This window comes from Stegodyphus dumicola, chromosome 2 (assembly GCF_044657685.1).
Source record: "Stegodyphus dumicola isolate Sdum_Otavi_A_Nest chromosome 2, ASM4465768v1".
In the NCBI taxonomy this organism is placed as follows: domain Eukaryota; kingdom Metazoa; phylum Arthropoda; class Arachnida; order Araneae; family Eresidae; genus Stegodyphus; species Stegodyphus dumicola.
This window is the reverse complement of record NC_140769.1, coordinates 216,251,599-216,274,385: the sequence shown is the minus strand read 5'-3', so window position 1 is coordinate 216,274,385 and position 22,787 is coordinate 216,251,599. Positions and strand designations below refer to the sequence as shown.

Sequence of the window (22,787 nt, the reverse complement as noted above, 5' to 3'; positions counted from 1 at the left end):
CCTAAAATAAAAGATATTTTCTCACTTCTATCAAATTCACTATCTGTGTCGGTGTCAGAATTGTCTTCTTACTGTGGCGAGTTCGAAACAGAGCCAATGATTTCATGTTCAGTCATCTGATATGCCAGCCTTGGCTCATCTGAACACATCATCCATTCAACAATATCTTCTTCCTGCAAAGCCTCATTTATTTTTTCTTCCGAAAATAAAAGCAATTCTCTTGCTTTAATCCTTGCTGCACTGACCCTAAAACCAGAAAAATCACTATCATCACTCTCAGTTTCAATAAACAGAGAAGATGGCCGGCCATACATTATGCCAGGCATTTACTAATGTTGTTTGGGGAAACAGAATTCCATGCTAACAAATAAATGCAGTCTTTGATGGTGAATTTTTTTTTTTTTTTTTTTTTTTTTTTTTTTTTTTTTTTTAAATCGCAAAGTGGAATAGAATGGTCACTTTAAAGAATTTTTTTCAGAAACTCCGATTTATAGTGGCATTTAATACTGCGTATTATGCCCTGATCCATTGGTTGGATGAATGATGTAGTATTTGGGGGTAAAAAAAGGGCCATGACATTATCACATGTTAAAATAGTTGCATCTGGATGTGCAAAGCAGTTATCTAACAATAGTAAAATCTTGCAATTTGATGGTAACCCCACACCGTTACAGTGCCTTCTAGCCTCTTTGAATGAAATGCTCCATGAACCATTCAGTCATAAGTTGTTTTGAGAACCAGGAATTTTTATTACTTCTGTAATAAAAGATATTTCTGTAATAAAATAATTTACAGGTAAGGATTATACTCCTTTCAGAACTCTGGGAATGGTGCTCTTACCCACTACCACTGGTTTACATTTGTAAGTTCCAGCTGCATTGCTGCATACTAAAATGGTAACTCTTTCTTTAGCATCTTTCACCCCTGATGGTGCACTTTCTTCACTTGTCACAAATGTCTTTCTTGGCAAACATTGCCAAAAAAGTTCAGTCTCGTCCATATTAAAAAACCTGTTCTGGGCTAAGATTTTCTTTTGCCACTAACAGAGAAAATTCATCAATAAACTCCTCTGCAGCATCTTTATCTGCTGAAAGTTTTTAACCACATGCTTTCAGATAACGTATACCGTGTTTAAATCTATTCAGCCAACCGCTACTGAAATTGCACAGCTCCTCTATTTTTAAATCAGCATGAATCTGCTTTGCCTCTTCTCTCAGGAACAGTCCCTAAATTGGTACCACATCACTCTGCCGCTGACGGAACCACTCGTACAAGACAGCATTGAGGTTTGCCGATTTCGTCTCATGCAAAGATTTCCGGTTTCGGATTCCCGTGTTAGAATCATTGTTGCTGTAAAATTTCAACAGTTTTTCTTTATTTTTTTGCATATCATACACAGTCTGTGTCGCTATTCCATACGATTGTGCTATATAAAGCGAGGAGTAGCACCTGCCTCCATCTTTTGCAGAATTTCCACTTTTTGCATTGTTGCATTGTCAATGCAACGTGTTTACATTTTTCAACGTTGCAAGCAAAAAAATCATGAGTGCGTTTCTTATCTGTCTCTGTAGCAATCTTGCTCTTAAGCAAGAAGAAAGGAGATGAACGAACATGGCAAACGCCGTTTCCTCCAGACCGTGAGGACTGTAATTGTATTAAAAAGCGCTGAAATTTAAAATATTCTTAATTTATCCACAAAATATCTGGATAAAAAAAAAACGGCAGCACTAAACAATCTCGTGAAATAACTAAGTTCAGAAAATACAACAGCGTGAATCATGAACTTGAAAGAAGAGTTGAGTTAATCGTCTGCTTTTTTACCTCGATGCAGATTAGATATCTCTGATAGAGTTTTGGCACTAGCATTGAAAACGATGCATAGTTTTGTGGTGGTAAAGACTTGATTCCTTTAGCATGTGATGATGAGGTATATAAAAATGTTTATTTACTTTATCTAGATTATGATTGGATAATTCTTCCGTGTATCCAAGTGATAAATATTTGGACATGACGTCCTTATATTGTTGATATACTTTTCGAGTTTTTATTAGTTTTTGTTCCAGACTAAGAAAGTTCCAAAAGATTGATGGTCTGGAATTACCTAACATGTTTCTTTTAGGCTTAAATAGCAATTTTACTGCATAAGGACCATTTTCACTACGGACATGAATTTCCAAGAAATAGATTTCAAACAATCTTTAATTAAAGGTTTCGATGTGAGAATTTGTTCCAAATCCCAAAATGATTTAACTAATTCCTCAGTGTTTATGTTTAGCATATTGATTGAAATTTGCTTTGGGAATTCAAAATTTGTAGTTCTAGCAATCACCCATCCTAACTTAAAACAAAATGCAAATGGAAGATTTTTGTCCCTTTTAATTACTTCTCCATTGATCAAAGTAAAGAATATGTTTACTCCTAATAAAATATGAATTTCTCCCGATTCATGAAATATAGGATCTGCTAAAGTTAAATCTTGGAAGCTTTCATATAAAATCCAAATGTAATGTTTCACTTGGAATGTTTCCTGTAATTTTGTCTATTATGTAAACAGAAGTAGAAATTATGAAGCTAGTATTAAAATGAGGTGTAAACAACAAGTCGATTTCTCCAGTAGTACTTGTATTCAAAGTTCCTGAGCATGACACTAACATCCTCGAATTCTTTATACTCAATACTAAATTGATAGCTGTTTCTTGACGAATGAATGATTTTTCACTACCTGAATCTAGTAAACACCTATAATTTATGAATTCCATTTTTTGAGTTTTGAATTATTAATTTAATAAAATTAATTAGTACACAAAAGTACATGACTGCATTTTCCATTAGCATGAGCTCCAAAACAATGATTTTCATAGTAGTCCGTAGTCTCCTGCAGTATTTCTTGCCAGATTTGCTCCAATTGTCGGGTAGATCATCAACATTCCCCAGTAGATGCAGTCGTCTTCCCATCATATCCCAGACATGCTCGATGGGAGAGAGATTTGCCGATCTGGCTGGCCAAGGAAGTGTTTGACAAACTGTAAGACAGTTCATAGCAACACGTGGCATATGTAGTCTGGCATTATCTTGCCGAAAAATAAGGCCAGGGTACTGCAAAAGGAACGGTAGCAAAACAGGTCTCAAAATGTCGTTGACATACCGCTGTGCTGTAAGTGTGCCCCTAATGACAACCAAAGGCATCCTGCTATCAAGGGAAATAGCAACCCAGACCATAACTCTTGGTTGAGGGCCTGTGTGGAATGCAATAGCGAAAGCAGAATCGGCACTCTGCTCTGGTATCGCCAGCCATGTCTTTGATTTTCGTCATGACACAGATGGAAGCGGGATTCGTCGCTAAAGACTATACGTCCCCAGTCAGCATCATTCCAATCAGATCGACCCAAGCGCCACTGTAATCTGGCTTAACAGTGTGCAGGCGTGAGTTGTACATGGCGTAACACTCGGTACGAGCATAGATTTCGCTCTATCAACCATCTGTGAATGGTCATGGGGTGGACACTCATGTGTGGGTCACACATCTAATGGTTGATAGCAATGAATCAGGCACTGTGACAGCTGATCTGACAATCATTCTGTTCTCTGATCTATTGTGGCCCTAGGTCGATTGCTACCATCATGACACTGAAACCTGCCATTGTCCACTCATTCTTGCCAGCATCATCTAATCGCCCCATCGCTTCGACACACATGACGAGCAATTCTCCAATTTGCCAAGCCTGCTTCTTTCAATCCAATGATACAACCTCTTTCAAACTCTAACAGTTGCTTGTAATGAGCTCGAATCCTGCAGGCAGGCATTTTTTTCAGTTGTTGAAAGGTATCCTAAATCGCAATGCAACAGAAATTTTTAACAACAGTTCAAAAACAGCTCTTTATATAAATCTGCTAGATGAGCAGTTCCGATGGGCTGGAGATCGTACTATGCATTCATTGAACATCAAGTTTTAAACATTTGCAAACTTGGTCAAAACATTTATGCAAAACAAATATGAAATTTCAAAGCAATCTGATTCTTTCTTGGTGCGCTGATTCTTTTGTTATAGAGTGTATAAATAAAAAGATCCTTCATCCACACATTCAGATATTAGGAAATAATGTATTAAATTATTTTTCTCAATGATATTTCTGAAACGCTTTCATTTCTAGAAATTCCCCATCATGTGTTGGTCTTTCTGTTATGGATGCTTATTTATTTTATGAATTCTGATTTGTTTCATGAAAACATAGATTTAGAAGACTATTCATATATATCTAAATTGATTTCATAATGTAAATTTAGGAATGTAACTTAAGGAAGTAAATAAATTTATATACTTCCTTGCATGTTATAATCCACAATTACTTAAAAAAATTATATGAAGTATGTGTAGGTGAATCTTGAAATAAACTTGCTCAAACTTTCTCAAATGCAACAGTATAGGCCAAAAAATTCAGCTCATCATTTCAGTGGGCAAAAATGAGTCACACCCCACACAGTAAATGACTTTCTTTCTCTTTCTGCACCTCATAAAACTCCTTTCAAGTCAATTTAATAAAAATGATATCATCACAGAATCAGAACATAACTGGTTAGATGGTTTCATTGTAGGAAGAACAAATACTAAATTTGATATCTTGATAAGATAAATACTAAAATAATGCAGAAAACTATTTAAGAGTAGCAGTTTAAAGTATGGTTATTCAGCTAAGGATTTTTTCTTTCTTTTTTAAATAAATCAAATTCTTTTCAACAACTTAACAATAATCTACTTCATCTTATAAAAGCAAAATAAAAGTTAATGCACAAGTAATTAAAAAAGCAGAATTTGCATCTGCCTAGTAGAACGAGGCAGAAAGAGACTGAGAAATTTTATAAAGAAATTGAATTAAAATAGATTTGATTCAGCATCCCATGATTAATTTTGCATTTAAAGACTGATTCTAAAACTAAAAGTATCTCAAGAGTACTTTCAACTGGCCGAAAAAGTTAGCATCTGCTGATAGTAGAACAGGTAAGCTGTCTACAGTAAGGCTGATATGTAAATAAATACAGAAAATGCAGCCATAGGCCCATATAAAATACTAAGTATTGAAACATTTAACAATTAATGAATATACTAATTATTGAAACATTTAACAATTTATGAATATACTAAGAATTGACACTTTCTTTTCATAATTTTAGCTGACAATGATTAAAAAATAATCTTAAAGGACTCCAAATAATGAAAACTTTTTTTTTCATTTTATGTTTAAAAAATCTGCAGCCTGATATATTCACAATTTCTTTAACTAGTGAGAAATAAATAATACCTTTCACAGGATATTTATACACAGTGAGTCACTATTAATAATCTGCTGGCTTTTTTATAAAAACTTTATATCACTCATTTCGCATTTGATCACCATTGTCACTTTTGCAATCATTTAAGAAAATGACGGAAGAAAAACAGAAATGAAAGCAATATAATGCATACTTGTTGCTAAAAGATATACATCAGGAATAGAAAACACTTTGTGATCTGGTCCAGTATATTGCCCATACTCTGCAGGAATGTAAAATATCTGATTTTTCCACATATTCAAGTCCAGAATCATTACAAAAACAATGATGCTGTAATTAAACCATTTACCTAATAAAAAAAATCATGGTGATTAGTGTGCTAAAAACAATTTTTTTAAATAATTATTAACATGTTATATGAATATAATTTGCAAATTACTCAAAATACATAAAAAAATAAATGTTATCACTTTTATATTAAAAGAAATTATGCTCTTCAGAAACATATGCCTAATAATATCAGAAACAGCTATTACTGTTAGTTTTCAGCAGAAAATTTACATGTTAAAAATAATTCTTTAATTATTGAATTGTAATTATATATTTATGTTGAATTGGTGGACTACTTTTAATCATTATATCATATATATTGGGTCATATAAAAAGTCCTCACGCTTTTATGGTACATTTTTGAACAAAAATTTTCTTTATTGAAAATCAATTTTAATCAACTATATATTGACCATTATTATTTATGACCTTTGGTCATTTTTTGAGTAGCTTCATAATTCTATCGGTGAAGAACTTCTGTGGTTTATCATCAAAAAACTTGGCCAAGTGATTTTCAGCGGCGCTTCGGCCGGCCAATTTTTTACCATCAAAAGAGTTTTGCGGAGACCGAAACAAATGGTAGTCAGATGGTGCAAAGGCCATGCTATACAATGGGTGCATCAAAACTTCCCAACCAAGTTCCGTCAATTTGTTTGGAGTTATCAAAAATGTGTGTAGCTGCGCATTGCCATGATGGAACCCAACTCCCTTTCTGTTGGCCAAGTCTGGTAGCCATTTCTGGACTGCTTCATTCAAACAGTCAATTTGTGTACAGTATAGGGCCAATTGATGCTTTCGCCAGGCTGCAGCAGCTCATAATGGACACTTCCCTTCCAATCTCAACATTGAAATTTCAGGGTGGTGGTGGTGGTGTGGTGTATTTAATTATGGCAAAGCACACTAGGGCTATCTGCCTAAGGGGAGGGATGCCTTCGTGGAGGTCTTTCTAAGGGAAACTGGCTCGTATACACACTACACATGGGGAAAACCACGAAAACGCCCATGCAGCCAGCCTGTTTGCGGGATTCGAACCTCGGACCGAACTACCAGTGTTCAGTGACTTTACCGCTCGGCTGCTGGTGGGCTGAAATTTCAGGGATGGAATCAAGCAAACAACTGCTGGGTCCTTTGTTCACTCAGAGCATTCTCACCATATACTTCACAATTTTTTCGGCATGTTTTTGAAGCGTTTTTACCTTTTTTTTTATAGTAAAAAAGCATCATATACCGTATTTCTTCAGATATTTCACTCATTTTCAAATCAATATAACTTTTGACATGAACAAATTAGAAAACTATTTTTACATACAATGGGAGCTGAATGTCACCTTTTAAGCACATGTTCGTTTGAGACAATCGGGTGAGTGCTGCTGGATATATAGGTATCAATACCATCTAGTAACAAAAAAGCACGGAGACTTTTTATATGACCCAATATGATGACTAGAAGCTACAGAAACATGCATCTGCATATATCAGGGAAGACCAAACTTCATGCCAATGAGAGCTATATAATAGAATTTAAGAATATTCAAGGGGGTTGCAATTAGGTTTTTTAAGAGCCACAACTAGATACTTATATCATTTTACAGTAGTAGAACGGGTTTTGAATGAAAAGAAATGTTTGAAATATATTAATAAGGATCTCTCAATTTAATTAATGGTATTACTTATAAAAGTAAATAAATAATTCTTATCTCACTTGTCCTCTATGATCCTGTGACATACATATTTTAAAATTTTTAATGACTTATTTCTCAGAGAGAAAATCAAACAATTTTTGGTTTTCAGATATTTCCTGACTACAATTGCCCACTAATTGTAATAAAAGTAAACTCAGACATAATGGTTTTTAGTATAACGCAAAAGCTGTTCATTAAAATGAAGAAAAACATAATAATTTGAAAGGAAAGAAAAAAAAAAAAAAAAAAGAACAGGCTTTTATTTGAAAACAGAAAAGAAAAACACCAAGTGAAACATGAAATTACTAATGCAACAACCTTCAACTTTTGGTATAGATTTAGTCAAGATCTCAATCGATTTCAAAAACAGGTACAAGTCCCTCTTCGTCAGGAGCAAAATTGCTTTGCCAGTCTTGCAGATTTCTTTGCTCCTGACGAAGTGAAACTTGTACTTGTTTGCCCTCAAAATCGAGTGCGATTTTGACTAAATCTATGTAAAACTCAAGCCTGTTGCATAACTAATTTTATAGCATTTATTTATTTTGTAAACTTTTAACTCAAACACATTCCTTTGGAAAGAATATAATGAGATGGGATGATATTACAAAAAACTGCAGTCTAAAATGCAAAAATACTTTTTTTAGAATAAGTTGTTGCTTGTAAGGATGTTTGCATAGAATTAAAAAAATTTTATCACTCAACTAATGTGAGAATCAAAATACAGAGATCAAACCCAGCCTTAAATCATTTAATCAATTCATTACATAGAGAATTAATCAAAAGATAAGCATCTAAATTTTTCCAAATTAAATAATTTTTTAAATTACAGAATCTAAATTTTTGTCAAAATAATTAATTCAGAACGGCACATATTTGAGGTTTCATTCAATAAGATTTGAGGTAGATCATCAATGCAGTACTTCACTGACGCATTTGTCATTCCTATTATCTTGATCTTCATTACTGTTTCTAAAAGCAGCTTCATCGTCACAATAGAAAGCAACAGAAACTAAATCATTGTCTTTTATTTATTACTTTGATAAATAGCTCAAGGGACACAAATTGGGATCGTTGACATTATTATGCATACAATATAATTTAGAAAATTAAAATACCAGTAGTTAAAAAAAGCATGCTGTAACATCATTTCTGATTCTAATTATATTTCAAAAATCAGACAACTTGTTAAAAAATCGGCTATAGTTTGGGCATGCCTGGCATATATATATATATATATATACAGTAACTATAGTTCAACATAGTACTTGAGTATCCAGACATTATATACCATATTTTCTCGCATATTTTCCCCCTTTTCTAACTAACTTTATCCTTAGAAAATCGAGATTGAAAATTTGTGCTATTAATTTAATTTCCAAAGAATGCAGTTACAGTAAGAACATAATAAATGAAAAGGAGTCATGGCTAAACATGTAATTAGTATAATAGTAATAATTAATGTAAACTACACAATATTATTTGTTTAAAAGAAATTCCAATGAAAATGCATCATATTAACATTACAATATCTGATGGGTGTTGAGCAGTTATCAGATGATAATTGAGCCATCCAGACACAGCGTGCTTTGGCTCAATTACCTTGTAAAGCTCTAGGGATACCTCACATAATGAGTGTCGTTCACAGTTCCCAAGAAGCACATCACAGGAATTAAGGTAAAGGGGGGGGCAATTAAAAGACTCAGATTTCGAAAGATCGAACACATCAGCAACAGATAAGTCTCTAATGAGATAAAATACAAACAAGAGAAGAGGAAATCACATGCTTGAAAGGTTTCTTAAGTATGTGTTCACCCACATAAATTAACGCAAAATCTGCACAAAATATGTTTCAAATAACAAATGCAAAGGAAAATAAAATAGAAGAAATTCTAATAAAAAATGCAAATACAAATTGAATACACATGATAAAAACAATTAAAGGAATATTATTTACCAATCAACTAGCCCTCAGAAGGAGAAAACTCTGTGCTGTGAAAAAAGGAGAAAATTACACGACTATTTTTAAAATTTTCAGAACCTAACACTAAAAAACTAGGAGGAAATACAGTATATGAATATGCAGACACATATACTGCAGAGTCATTAGGTTTATTTCACAACAAGAAACATGAAACATCAGCTATATCCTCACCAGAATTTGAACTCCAAATCTTCTGATTGCTAGCGAGATGTACTTTCAATTTAATTATGAAGGTAAGCAGTAAGGAAGGAGAAAATTCCTTACATTTTACTTAGTCATTATACAAAGGATGACTAAGCAGGCAGAAGCCAAACACCAAATTAATGAGGTGACAAATAATCATTCATCATATTTTAGTTCAGGTATGCCACCTGTAGACTGATTTTGACTTTTTTTAAAGCTGGGAGATATGAAGTGATGCCTTCATTAGCATTCAAATTCCAGACCTTCCAACTGCTAGCTGAATGCGTTTCCAGTTACGCCACAGAAGGCACGCGATGATGAAGATGAAAATCCTTATAACATGAATAAACAAAATCTATATTGTTACGAATTTAGTATTTAACCCTCTCAGTGTTATGACTGTCTTTATCCGGTCATGAGAAGTTTTGCTTCTTGGCATATATTAGCTTATAATTTAATATATTTTGCTTTCCTACTTTCTTTAATAATGCAAATATCATCTTAATGAATGTAAGTTTATGAAAATACAGACTAAAGTAATTACGCAAACTCATTTAATAAATGCTGTTTAAATACCGGTCTTCATGACGAAATAGCTAATCTTAGTGCAATTGTAATTAAAATTGTTTTATTTCTCCATGCAATGCAGCGCATGATGAGTTTTAAGAGAAAACTACATCGAAAAAGTAAAAATACAGGAGTATGTGCATTTAATAAATAGATAATAAGCCCTTTATAATAATAGATATCTCGCAATTTATATTTAAACTGAATAAATGCAATTGACTACCATGTTAGCTGTGACCGTAATTCTACTCTTTTGCTTTCCAGAAATCTCGAGAAAACAAAAATTACCAGAACATTCTCATGCCCGATTAAAAAGCTTTAAAAAGCCGGAGAGAAACATCTCAGTTCAGTTGTTTACTTTGTTGTTGATTGTAGCAAATTCGTGGTGAGATTAACTTTCTTTGCGCTTTGGATTGTGTTCTATTTAATGTTTTAGTAGTTTTAAAATATAACTACTGTGTGATGTTTTATGAATATCTCTGAGGAAAGATTCCAGTGTTTTGTTATATTTCTTGTGATAAGAATTAATTTTATTAACTTTTTATCGGACTAGTGCATTCAATCTATTACGAACTTGTATTCACGCAACAATATGGATGAGCGTGTGTATGTATATACAAACACACATATTATAGGGAGTTTGCACACATATATCTAAACTCCCTGTAATACACACATAATTAACTTCAAAACTCTGATTCTATTTAAGCATATATGATGATTTAATAATCTAATTGCAATTCTAATTTAGTAAATATATTAATTTCATACTCACCTACAAGTAAAAATTGCAGACCAAATGTATCCAATGCAAAGAATAATTGTTTTATATAAAATATATAAATCATTTAATAAATATTTGTCATGCATATCTGGAATATTATCTATTTATGATGATTACAATAGTTTATCTACATGACTTCTACACCAAATTTTATGCTTGGGTTAAAAAATATCAAATTTTTAATATACTATTTTTAATTTAAAAGTTACTTACCAGTAACATGAATACTGACATCTGGAATATTAACATATTTTTGAAAAAGTTCAAATTTAAATGATGCAGCATGTAATCCTGGAAGTTTCACATCCAAATCACAAACGAAATGTGGGAAGTCCCAATCCTGCAAAGAAAAGCCAATTATTATATATTACAAATCATTATACAGTTTGATAAAACTCATATTCATTTATTTCTGATGTTACAAGTTCTAAGTTACAAAAATTATCTTTATTTTAGTTACAATCTTAAAAATACATCATTTATACAACTCAACTGCAAGAAACTGGACTGCATTGGTTATCACACATCTTTACAACAATATAAATGCAATACATAAAAAAAGGGCTCTGAGGTTCCTTTAACTAGAATAACCAGATATTTTATGCTTTGAATCTGTACCGTCACTTCTTCTTTCTCTTTTCCCACAAGAATTCAAATTATTTCGCATGTATTTAAGTCAGGTTTTAAGGTTGTTAAGTCAGAGCATGCTCTGCCATTTGTGGCCATGTTACTAGGGTTGCAATTTTAGATAGGAGTTCCAGTCTTTGGCCTTGCATTATAATTGCTAATAGTTTAAATTTATGCCAGTGAAATTCTGGAATTAAATCTCTCTGTATAGTCTTATTAGTTTATTTAAATTTAAGCTCTACATTTGACTTATTACTTTAAGTTTCTAGCCATAAATGCTGGTAGAATTGTAAGCACAGAGAATGTCTTCTGTCATCTCATTTAGTTTTAAATAAAGAGTCCTTTATACACTTCTCAAGTTTCTGTCGTACTTAGCGATAAGTTGCTTAACCCTCTACCTAGAGTTTAACATTGGACAATAACCAACAGAGTTAAACTTTATAGTAGTGGCCAAACTAAAATAATACCATGGCTCAAGAAAATCCCCCGTTTAGTCTGGCCTCCTCAACATCATAAGCTCCACCAGTACCAGTAAATCCCATGGAAGGATTTGTCTTCATTGTGGATACTATGTGGGCATCAATGAAACCCGCACTGACTTTTGATGGAAGAAGTTTGGTAATTTTTCTTGAATATTTAAATTCACATTTTTTGCTTTATCTACTTTCAGAAATTCAAAAAGTTACAACAGTAACTGCTGCATTCAGAAGACAGGCACTGAGCTAGTATAAGTGCATTGGGAAATTCCTGTTTGGCGAACCAGAGGTTTGAATATTCTCATAATTATTAAAAGTATTAAATGAGCACCAAGCCAAATAATAGTTATAATAATAACAACTCAATAAATATTACTTTATTTATTATTCAAGTCAAAAAAACGTTTTATTTAATTTTGTCTAATGGTAAAATATTATTTGCAAAAAGTCCATGTTTACACAAAATGTTAATTCTCCCACTACTTCATTTTTTCAATAATAATAAAATTAGATATTATTAATGACTGCATGAATGCCTTAAGTTAAGAGAAACATCATGCCTCTTTATATGTGCAAGATCTAGTTGTGGCCGGTATCATGTCTGGTACACAGCTAATAACACTGACATTAACTTTCTCATTTATTAACAACACACAATGTATATTATACACACTTTATACAAATAGAAAATATATTAATTAGGACAGATTGCTGATTATAAAATCACAACACTGAACATTCCGTCTCTTCCGCCGAAAAGCAATCTCCAACTAACTCTTTTCCTCCAATTAGAAGTTACTACTTACTTTTACGATTAAAGTGGAGGACCAGGCACTATAATATGCCTCACTTACATTATAACCACACTTTATGTAAACTGTACTAAAATCATTTAAATTTATAATCAAATTACAGACAGTTAAATCACTTTAATTTTGAATTGTCTTTTTGGCTTTCATGTTTTATGTCTTTTTATGTCAAATTTTTCACTGAAACCGACACTACCATAAATAATTTTAAGGCCACATTCAATTGAAACATTTAGTGATTGTTAGTCATGGCACGTCATCAGTTGCAATTGATTTTGCTGTTTTGGTATTCAATTGAAACATAACGATTTCAAGTCGTTATCACTCTTTCTCACAGCGATCACTCTCAACCCATCCTTCTATGGCAAAAACAATTGAATCAATATGGTCGCTGTGTTGTTTGTGCTTTCACAAAGACAGAATGATGGGCAGCAATTTATATCAAAGTATATGATCTATAAGGATCCCAGCAAGGGAAGACCACCCATCATCTAAGTTGTATCCATATGAAGCGCACTTGTTGCAAGTAGACATTGATTTAGGGTTGTGTTGTTTACATTTGTATTGATTTATTAGAAACCTAATTCCGAGAAATATAGTTGGATGCACTGCATCAAATTATTCATATTGTTTCAGAAAAAACTTCCAGTATGTTCTATTCCCAGAGAAATGAAGAAATACGAAGAAAATGGGTAATTAATTCTCGATTATTGGAATGGATGAGCACAGGAACTCGCTCCTGAAGTAAGTACAGCTTCGTATGTTTTCATAATTGTTAAAAAAAAAAAAAATAAGTGTTCGTGTTTCAGCAAAATGTGTATTTTCATTTAATTAATGCTAATTAGTGACAAATTGAGTTATATGTACAAAATGAATTGCAAAATGTGTCTGTATAGTCAATACACAGATACTGATGTCGGATGTCGATATGATTTTATTTTATTTTTATAACCGCGAGCGGATAAAGTTTAAAGAATCATTTGAGTGATTAAATTGAATCACTCAAATGAAACTATTAATATATTTAAAATTTAATTAAGAACATAAATCAGTAACACAGATTGCAAGGGCAGGTCTGTAAAAGTACAAATGCCTTACCTGATACAGTAAATTGCCCTCCCACCTCTAGTAACTACATTTTAATTTGTACACATTTGGTTAGATGAAAATCATCAAACCATTAATTCATCTCAGTCTATGTATATTTTAAAAGAGACTCTGTGATAAATGCAAATGAAGAAATTAAATATATTTTCAGAAGATCAAGACTAAAACTTTCATTAAATAAACTTGTTTTTAAACACATCCCCACAAGAATCAAGTAACATGATATCTAAAGAAAGATAAGGTCATTAAATAGGTCAACTCCATTTAATCCATTTGTACAAAAATTCTCGATTTTAAAAGTCTTGCATAATTTTACCCCAATGTGGAAAAGCACTATCCTATTACCAAAAGATTTTGGAATACAAATGGCAGATTTGCATATATCAGTTAACAAATCTGTGACATATATATATCGGCTAACAAATCTGTGAGTTTTCATTGTCATATCTCAAACATCTTTAATATATATATCATCTAACAATTCTGTGAGTTTTCATTGTCATATCTCAAACATCTTTATTATTATGAATTTTTTAGATGTGTCAAGTTTATTTCATGTACTGTTAGTACTTAAAACACCAAGCCTTCCTCAAACCCTTGATACTGACATACATTTCAGAAAAATGCATTAAAAATTAAATTTTCCCCTTGTTTAATTTTGTGCATTATATCAATAAAAAGCTAGGAATCGGTTATTTTGTAAAAGAAAAATTATATTTTTCTAAAAAGAATCAAATAACTACTGTATTTAAAATTTTGGCATACTGTCCATCCACCAATAGTAGATATCTTGTTGGAAGTATGCCAAGAAAATTTGATTCCTATTTTAGAAAGAAGGGAATATTTTTAAGATTCTCCCCGAATGTAAATACTGATATTCTTTATTATTTATTAAAAATGGTCAATTCTCACTCCCGAAAAAAAATTACCAAAACATCAAATAAACCAATACACCTCAGCATACCCATTCTTCTATTAAAAAAAAAAAAATTGAGTTTTTTAGAATTTTGTCCATCAGCAGAACATTACGGGGATCAGTTTAACAGGATAGTTAGCATATATAAAAAATGAATCACAGTCAAGTTATCACAGATTATCCAAACATGGTAGCATGCAAGTTTTACAAGAAAATGCTTTTGACATCTTTTTCATGAATTCTACAGCAGATAAGTTGAAATCAAAAGGTACTCCTTGTACCTAAAAGGTACTCCTTATACCATCATTTATATTAGACATTATCCCCCTCCCGGAAAAAAAGGGGGATGGTAAAACTTCACGAAAAATTACGAGGAGAAACAGAATTATATGAACTGTGTGAAATCAAACTGAAATTATGCATTCTTTACGTACACATTTATAGTTGACTACACCCATCCTTCTTTCTGTTGAAACAAATGAATTACAAATCCTGCCATCTATTTTGAAAACAGTAAACTACATATTTAAATATATATATCTGAAAGGGAAACAAATTCAATTTGGTCTTTATAGAAACGAAACATTATTTTTTCTTATGCCTCAAGTGAGCTCAAGTATCATAAATATTGTATGTTTAAGATGCCTAAATTGGGTTCAAATGACACAAGTAACAAACAGGTTAAGGAAATACTAATACTAAACTGAACTCACTTGCATCACAATCAGCAAATCCATTACAAGAATGAAAGAAGCTAAAAATGCTCTTGAAAGCTCAGTTGTGGCCACAAAATCTCTATTCAAATTATCCCAACTAATGAGATCACTAACAATCAGGGTGACGACTAATGCTGTCATAACAATTGATCCAGTCCAGAATATAGTAATTCTGATACGACCATGGGACCTCCAGAATTCTCTATAAGGTCTAGCCCAGTTGGGATATAAATTGTCTTGTAGCATCATATCTGTAACCTTAAAAAACAAAGAAATATTTGAAATAATTCTGATTACATAAAATGCTTTTACAAAGATTAACACAGGATGCTTAAAAAAGATTGCACAATTAAATACAATTTTGATTAATTCATCATAAACTTACTATCCCAGTTTCAGAAATGAATCAAATAAAGGAGTAAAAAATATCAGCCTTGTTTATCTTAATTTTAATTTTTACACTGGTGTGTTTCGCTTCCAATTAAATTTCTTATGATCAGCTGGCACTTTTGAAAATTTTTCACCCGAAAAGAAGAGACCTATGTCCGATCATCCTCAAAATCACTAGAATTTCATTCAGTACTTGTTTATCAGCCAGTGCTAGCCAATACATCACTAACCTGCAAGCATTCAGCAACCTTGGAGCTGTTTTAGACTGTTATTGAAACATCTATTAGTATTTATTATTATTATTATTAGTAGTAGTAGTAGTAGCATTTCAATGTCAACTTTAGACCAATTAGAGGATGTGCATATTTTTTCACTGTGTCATTTTCTGGCAATAATAAAAATAATGGCAATAATTTTCTGGCATTTAATAAAAATTCTTAGGATAATGTGTGCTCATCTTGCAGTAATTTTTGCTGTAGTTTTACATCATGCATTGATTAGATTTGCATCCATCTACACAACATGAGTTTCTTCCATCTAAAGAGTGTTTTAACTTCCGTTCAATGGACGTGATCATAATGAAAAATATATGATAAATATGTTATCTCAACAACAGTCATCACAGTATTAGAATATGAACAGACAAGTAGTTTGAGAAAATTCAGTTGTCTTCTTACTTAGCAGAATTCATACGAAAGTCAGGACAGCTGCAAAGAATGATAAAAGTACAATTTTAAATAATATAATTGATAAACAACATTCAGTGGAAATTTTAAAAAATCTATTTCATTGTTCAGACATTGAAAATATATTTTGTTACCAAAAGTACTCTAGCTTTACTGGCTGATACATAAGTACCATTTATTCAAAATCATGCCAATCTAAGCTTGCTTTTCTGCTTAGTTTCATTATTATTATTACTGCGTTTCACTTTCAATCAGACTGCTACAGTTTATTTTCATTACAGGACTTTAAACCTCCGAGCATCCAATTGTTTCGTTAAGAAACCCCAAATTTCCCAAAACTGCTTTCAGAAAGAGGTATTTCCTAGATTTTAATGCCAAAATGTCCCTGGTGCTTTTAATATATTGCCTTAATTTCTTGGACATATTTCAAGATGCATATTATATATATGTATATTTAAAAAGTTAAAAAATATTCTCTAGGCTATATATATATATATATACACGGTTTGTTCAGGAAGTAGTAGGACTTATTTTTCCCTACCAAAATGTGGTGAATTAGGTGGATGTTATTGCACTGGTTGGGTTCTGGGGAGTCTTAACTACCAGCACATCCGTCACCATTTGTCTCCAAGCCTTCGCGAACTGTAGATCAAGTTTAAGGTGAACCTCCTTCAAGGTGCCTTTTCATCTTCACAATGAATCGTTTGTTAGAAGCAGCATTACATAGTGACGTTTTGCATCAAACCTCGGTAAAACTGTGAGTGAATTCCATGGTATGATCAAGACTGCTTATGGGAGTGATGCCATGTTCAATCAAGCATTTTTGAGTGGCACAATTTGAATCAGAAATTCACAGAGAGTTTGTACCACCTGGTCGGACTTGAATGCTGTATTCTACATGGAAGTACCTTGAAATCAGAAAACGAGTCATTCAAATCCGTCTAGCAATCACTGAATCATGGAAGTTCCATCATGAAAATGCGGCAAACCACACAGCCTTTGCTGTCACAGACTTCCTGACCTGGCATCGCACAGCTTCCCCAGCCATCCTACAGCCCAGATGTCGCTCCTTCAGATTTCTCTCTCTTCATCAATTGAAAAGGGTCATCAAAGGAAAGCACCACTGCTCAGTCCAGGCCATTCAAGAGTGATAATGAGGGAGCTAATCGAAAGGTTATATTGCTGACAGCTTATAATTTAAAAAAAAAAAACTTAACCTGACTAAATTACCAGATAAAATTTAACCAGATTAAATTTTCCCTAATGTAAAACACAGGCATTATTGAATTCCTTGCATTTAGTCAAAAATTTGTACTTACTGAAATTCAATTTTTGCACATCCCTAAATTCAACACATTCACCAGACTTTTCATACAGCAAAATTTGTCTAAGCAGCATAATTTTGAATATTTTTCAAAGCCAATTTTGTTTATTACACAATTAAAAAATATGAAAGAAAGTTTTGTTTCCTACACAGCTTAAAAAATATACAACAAAGTAAGAAAAAACTTCTAACTTCTTTCTCTGCGGGAGTCAGCAGAAAAATTTTAATTTGGTACATTTTTACCAAAATTTATCCTGCAACTAAAACTGCACTGTAAGAAAATCTACCTTACTTGAAGCTTTTCTTAAACTGGAACTATGAGAATATTATAAAGTATATAAGAGATAAGTAGCTGTGTCACAATTTTGAAATATCTTTTATATATTTAATGCTACAGATTCTTCCATTTCTTTCTTTCTAAAATGGACAACTTACCATCCAAGCTGTAACAAAATCTCCAACCCAAGTTCCACAAGCAGCAGCTTTCATAAAATTTGCATTAGTGATGCCCATATGAGAATTTATACGATATTTCTCAACCTGGGGATGTCCTGATTGCAAAAATGTGTTATAAATCTTTGAAAACATATATATAAACATTAGTGAAGTTAAAAACATAATCATCCAAGTGCCTTGCTCATCACGAAACATTTTCAGACGAAAAAATCTACCTAGAAGAAGAAATTATATCATAAATATAACAAAATTCAGAAATTATAAATACAACAAAAATTCTTTAAACAAATACTTGAATACTATTCTTAAAGGTATTCAACTGTTTTCAATTTGAATCCTGTAAATCAGATCATTTCTCAGGAAAATATTTTTGCTCTTGAAAAAGAAGGACCTGCATTTGATTGCTCTCAATACAATTTCGTTCAAAATCTATGCCAAACTAAGGTTGTTTTCTAGACTAATTTTAAATTCTACATTGCCGTATGTCCCTAGTAATTTGATAATAATGTTTCTTGAAAACAGAATCGGGGTTAATATCCTTTTTTCTTTACTTATGATAATAAATTATGTATTTCTTTTTGACATAATAAATATGTCATTATTATATAATATTTTTAATTTAGTTAACAGTAAAAAATTCATTATGTATACAGCTTTTTCATTTATAATTTTTCATGCAGAATATTGTGTATTGTAACAGATGGCATTAGTCATTCATAAAACAAAGCACCTGTTCTAGGCCATGTAATGCAAGATTCACCCAAATATATTCATTCATTCTCTTTTTGCAGGTCATGTAACTTAATGAACTTTTGTTAGTGAGCAATGTAGCTTAAAAAATCTCTCACTTTTATTCTTGTGTGCATGTTACTTCATTAACAAACTGATGTTCGTCATGCTTTATTGTCTTATTACTAGGTCCAAGATGTTTTAGTTATACTAAGATAAACTTGCGGAACAACTATAGGGCCAAAACTCCCCATATGGATTGTCAAAACCAAAAGTGATGACAACGGATAATTCATGGATACATTGAAGATACATAAACTTTAATGTTTAATGATTTCTAGCTAAATAAATTTGGAACAAAAAGAATTTTAGTCGCATTGATCTAATTTCGTTTTCACTGATCGTCAGGATCAAGTAAATATAAACAGAATTCTAGTCACACTGACCTAATTTTGTTTTCATTGATCATCTGAATCAGTTAAATGTCACTCTGCTCATATCACACAAATTCTGTTGCATACCAGTTCCTTTAGTACTGAAAGATAAGTTTTGAAGTATTACTGAAATTTGAACAAAGAATTTGAGATGGCAGTTCGCTACTTTGGCAATTTTAAGAAAATAATATTTGAATGAACATTTTGTATAAAGCAAAATGAATATTTCATATTTGTTCTATACAATTTTCAATATGAAGCAATGAAAACAAAGGTCAAATATTATAAACACAAAATAAATGACTCAGTTTTGTTTTAGAAACAGAACAACAGAAAAGGCACAGAAATATATAGTGCTAAGATGTTATATTTTGCACTAATGCAAATTAATGAAAGAATTCTATATAACAGTTTACGGTCAGAGAAAGGTATGTTATATGTCATTTAAAAAAAAAAAAAAAAAAAAAAAAAAAAACAAGAGAAAGTGATATAAATTGAGTTATTATTTTGCTTTTGAATATGTATGTTTGATGTGTACTAAACCCATACAAAAAAATTTTAAACCCTACAATATATTTGCACACTAAATGTTTAAGTGTACATTTTGAGGAAATTTATCAACTTTCATTTAAACATGGCTTATTTAGCAAAAGGGAAGAAACAGGATTTAGTTAAATTAGCAGGAGAGTTGAATTAAGTGTACTGATAGAGGAAAACTTTAGAATTACTGAAATAAGTAGTGCTATAATCAGCAGTCCCATGTATGACCTGGAGTTTACATAAAAATGTTTGAAACACACACAAATGATAGGAAAGAAATGGAAATAGAATAGCGTGCTGAGAAAGAGAATTAACGGTTGTTTGAAATGGACATATTAAAATTACAATCTAGTATTATTGCTAGTATGGTATTAATGCTAAATGCCCTATCTGCTCCCCTCCTCTCAAGAATGCAAATGCTGATTTCAGAGCTATACACCTTCGAACATTCTCTGTCAAGGAACCCCAAAGGACTCTTTTGGAGTAAAAATAAATTGTGTTGACCAGAATTGTATGTGCTGACACTGGAACCAGCTACACTGTATAGCAGGAGAAATATTATATCCTATTTTGAAAGAAAGAGGAATAGAATATGGGAAAACCAGTATGAATGTTACTCTGGCCGATGGTCTTCAGAAGGAAACATAAGTTCATACGACGCAAGTAGATACTGAAATTGAAGGACGATTGCTCTCAATGACTTTCAGAGCAATCATCCTTTTGCATTACCTACAGTGCACTAGGAGGAAGTGGCACCCAGATTTGCCATTGTTCAAAGCACCCTTATTCAGTTAATCGCTCCAACCCCTAGAGGTGATCTGAAGAGGCACAACATCCTCCCGATCAACCCAGAGGGACTTAAATGTTTCACATAGTCTGGGTTATAAGCACACATCAAAGGTGAATGGCAACGCATTCACCACAAATAAAATTAAGTCATAGTTAAACATCAACCATCCCCCAGTGTTGACCAAGGGGAACTAAACCCCCAAGGACAACCTTCGATATCTGACCATGTAGCATCCCCACAATCAAGGGGCAGACAAAATAGTACCATACGGTCCCTGAAAAGCCTGAACCTACCACCAAATAAACAATGGTTCTAGTCATTGTGAAGACTGTTGATAACAGAACACTTTTAAAGACTCAATTTTAATATAGCGTTAGAATTGTTTTAGACTTTCCAAATAATAGATGGTACTTCCACGACAATCCTAAACAGAAATTTAGCTTTGATGATATTTTCAAATCATCTGAATATTTAGAATATAATAGAGTTTATGTGTATATTTCCCTGTCAAGAGAAAGTGAAATATCTGCTCAGTTCACATACCCTTCAACCAGAGGAAGAACTGATTCCCAAAATCCAACATTATATAAACACGAGTAACAAGCCCTGTAACAGTTCCAAGGCATCGTATATCTCCACCAAAGAAAGAACTGGTAAGAAAGTTCATGAATTCCAATGAATGCTATAATTGTAAAATAACTGGTCATACTGCACGAGTCTGCAAAAAACACATGAAAGCATGATACATATGTGGAAAACATGGGCATATATCCAGAGATTGTGAACAAGATGATCATAAATGTTATGGCCAAGGTAAAATAAGCCATACTTCCCGTACCTGCCCCAAAGCTAACTTTGTTGTGGATAAATTGCGCCGACCATTCAGTCAACAAAAAAGATTTGCAACTGATGACCCTTTTTCTTCCTTGGTTGACAACCATGAATCTGTCCTATGGCCATATGAAGGGCAAGACTATACACTTCTACTCCTGATCAAGGAAGAGGTTGACCAAGAAAAGCTCCTGAAACTGATGGACAAGCTGTCTTTACCAGAAAGCAGCCACCAAGAAGAAGCCATAAATGAGGACTTACATTGCTTAAGGAGAAGACAGTAAAAAATGGTGTCAGTTATTATTCAAATAAAGCATCTGCTCTTAGTCATGTGATGCATGATTCAACCAAACATAAGAATTTGTCTCCTTTTTACAGGTCACATGACTAAATGAACTATCATTAGGACTTGAACTCTGTGCGCAAGCAATGTAGCTTAAAAAATCTCTCAATTTTATTCTTGTGTGTGTGTTACTTCATTAATAAGTTGGTGCTTGTCATACTTAATTGTCTTAATTACTGGCTCTGAGATGTTTTAATTATACTGAGGAAATATAGCACTTATTTGTTTCAGATGCTTACAGTCTCAGCAATCCCATGATCTTTCATTTGCCATTTGACATGTCATCCATAACATTAACATTGACCTCTTCAATATCAAATCGTGATAATTTCAAGAGTGTGTCCACAGCATGATTTGTGCTTAATGCATGTTAAATCAGGTTTAAACTCTTTTATGCAGAAACAAAACTGCCTTATATTTTAGAGCAGAACTTCTTGAATTTCATTCAACTCTTCTTTTATCTGAGTGACCACTTACTTCTTCAAATGAAAGCTAACTATACAAAGATTTTCTTTTCCCTCATTTTTATTTTAACTGTTATAATGCTTACTTCAACTGTCTAAAAAGTGAACAGCACATGCCTATCATCCAAATTTTGGCCTGAGATTATTTGAAAAGCAACATCTCTAAACCACAACAGCAAATGAACTGTGATGCCATCTCACAGAAAAACAGTTCACAACCTTGATGTGTCCCTCAATATTTTGTCTATTATAAAATGTCGAGGAACCTAGTGAACTAAGTAGTGATTTATCACCGAGTTCATGTACTTATAACGTAAATTTAAGATGGATTAAAATACCCTTTTATTCACTCA

At 32.5% G+C, this 22,787-nt stretch overlaps 1 protein-coding gene across 1 annotated transcript in view; it reads right to left on the bottom strand.

Moving 5' to 3' along the window:
• The window catches only part of LOC118190784 (transmembrane protein 117-like), a 49,165-nt gene that overhangs the window by 15,404 nt on the left and 10,974 nt on the right, over nt 1–22,787 (bottom strand). The window contains exons 4-7 of the mRNA XM_035361561.2: nt 18,283–18,518; nt 15,445–15,705; nt 11,010–11,136; nt 5,463–5,618 (exon numbers count right to left, since the gene is read on the bottom strand). Of these exons, the coding sequence (XP_035217452.2) occupies nt 5,463–5,618; nt 11,010–11,136; nt 15,445–15,705; nt 18,283–18,518 (780 nt within the window). The remainder of the gene's footprint in view (nt 1–5,462; nt 5,619–11,009; nt 11,137–15,444; nt 15,706–18,282; nt 18,519–22,787) is intronic.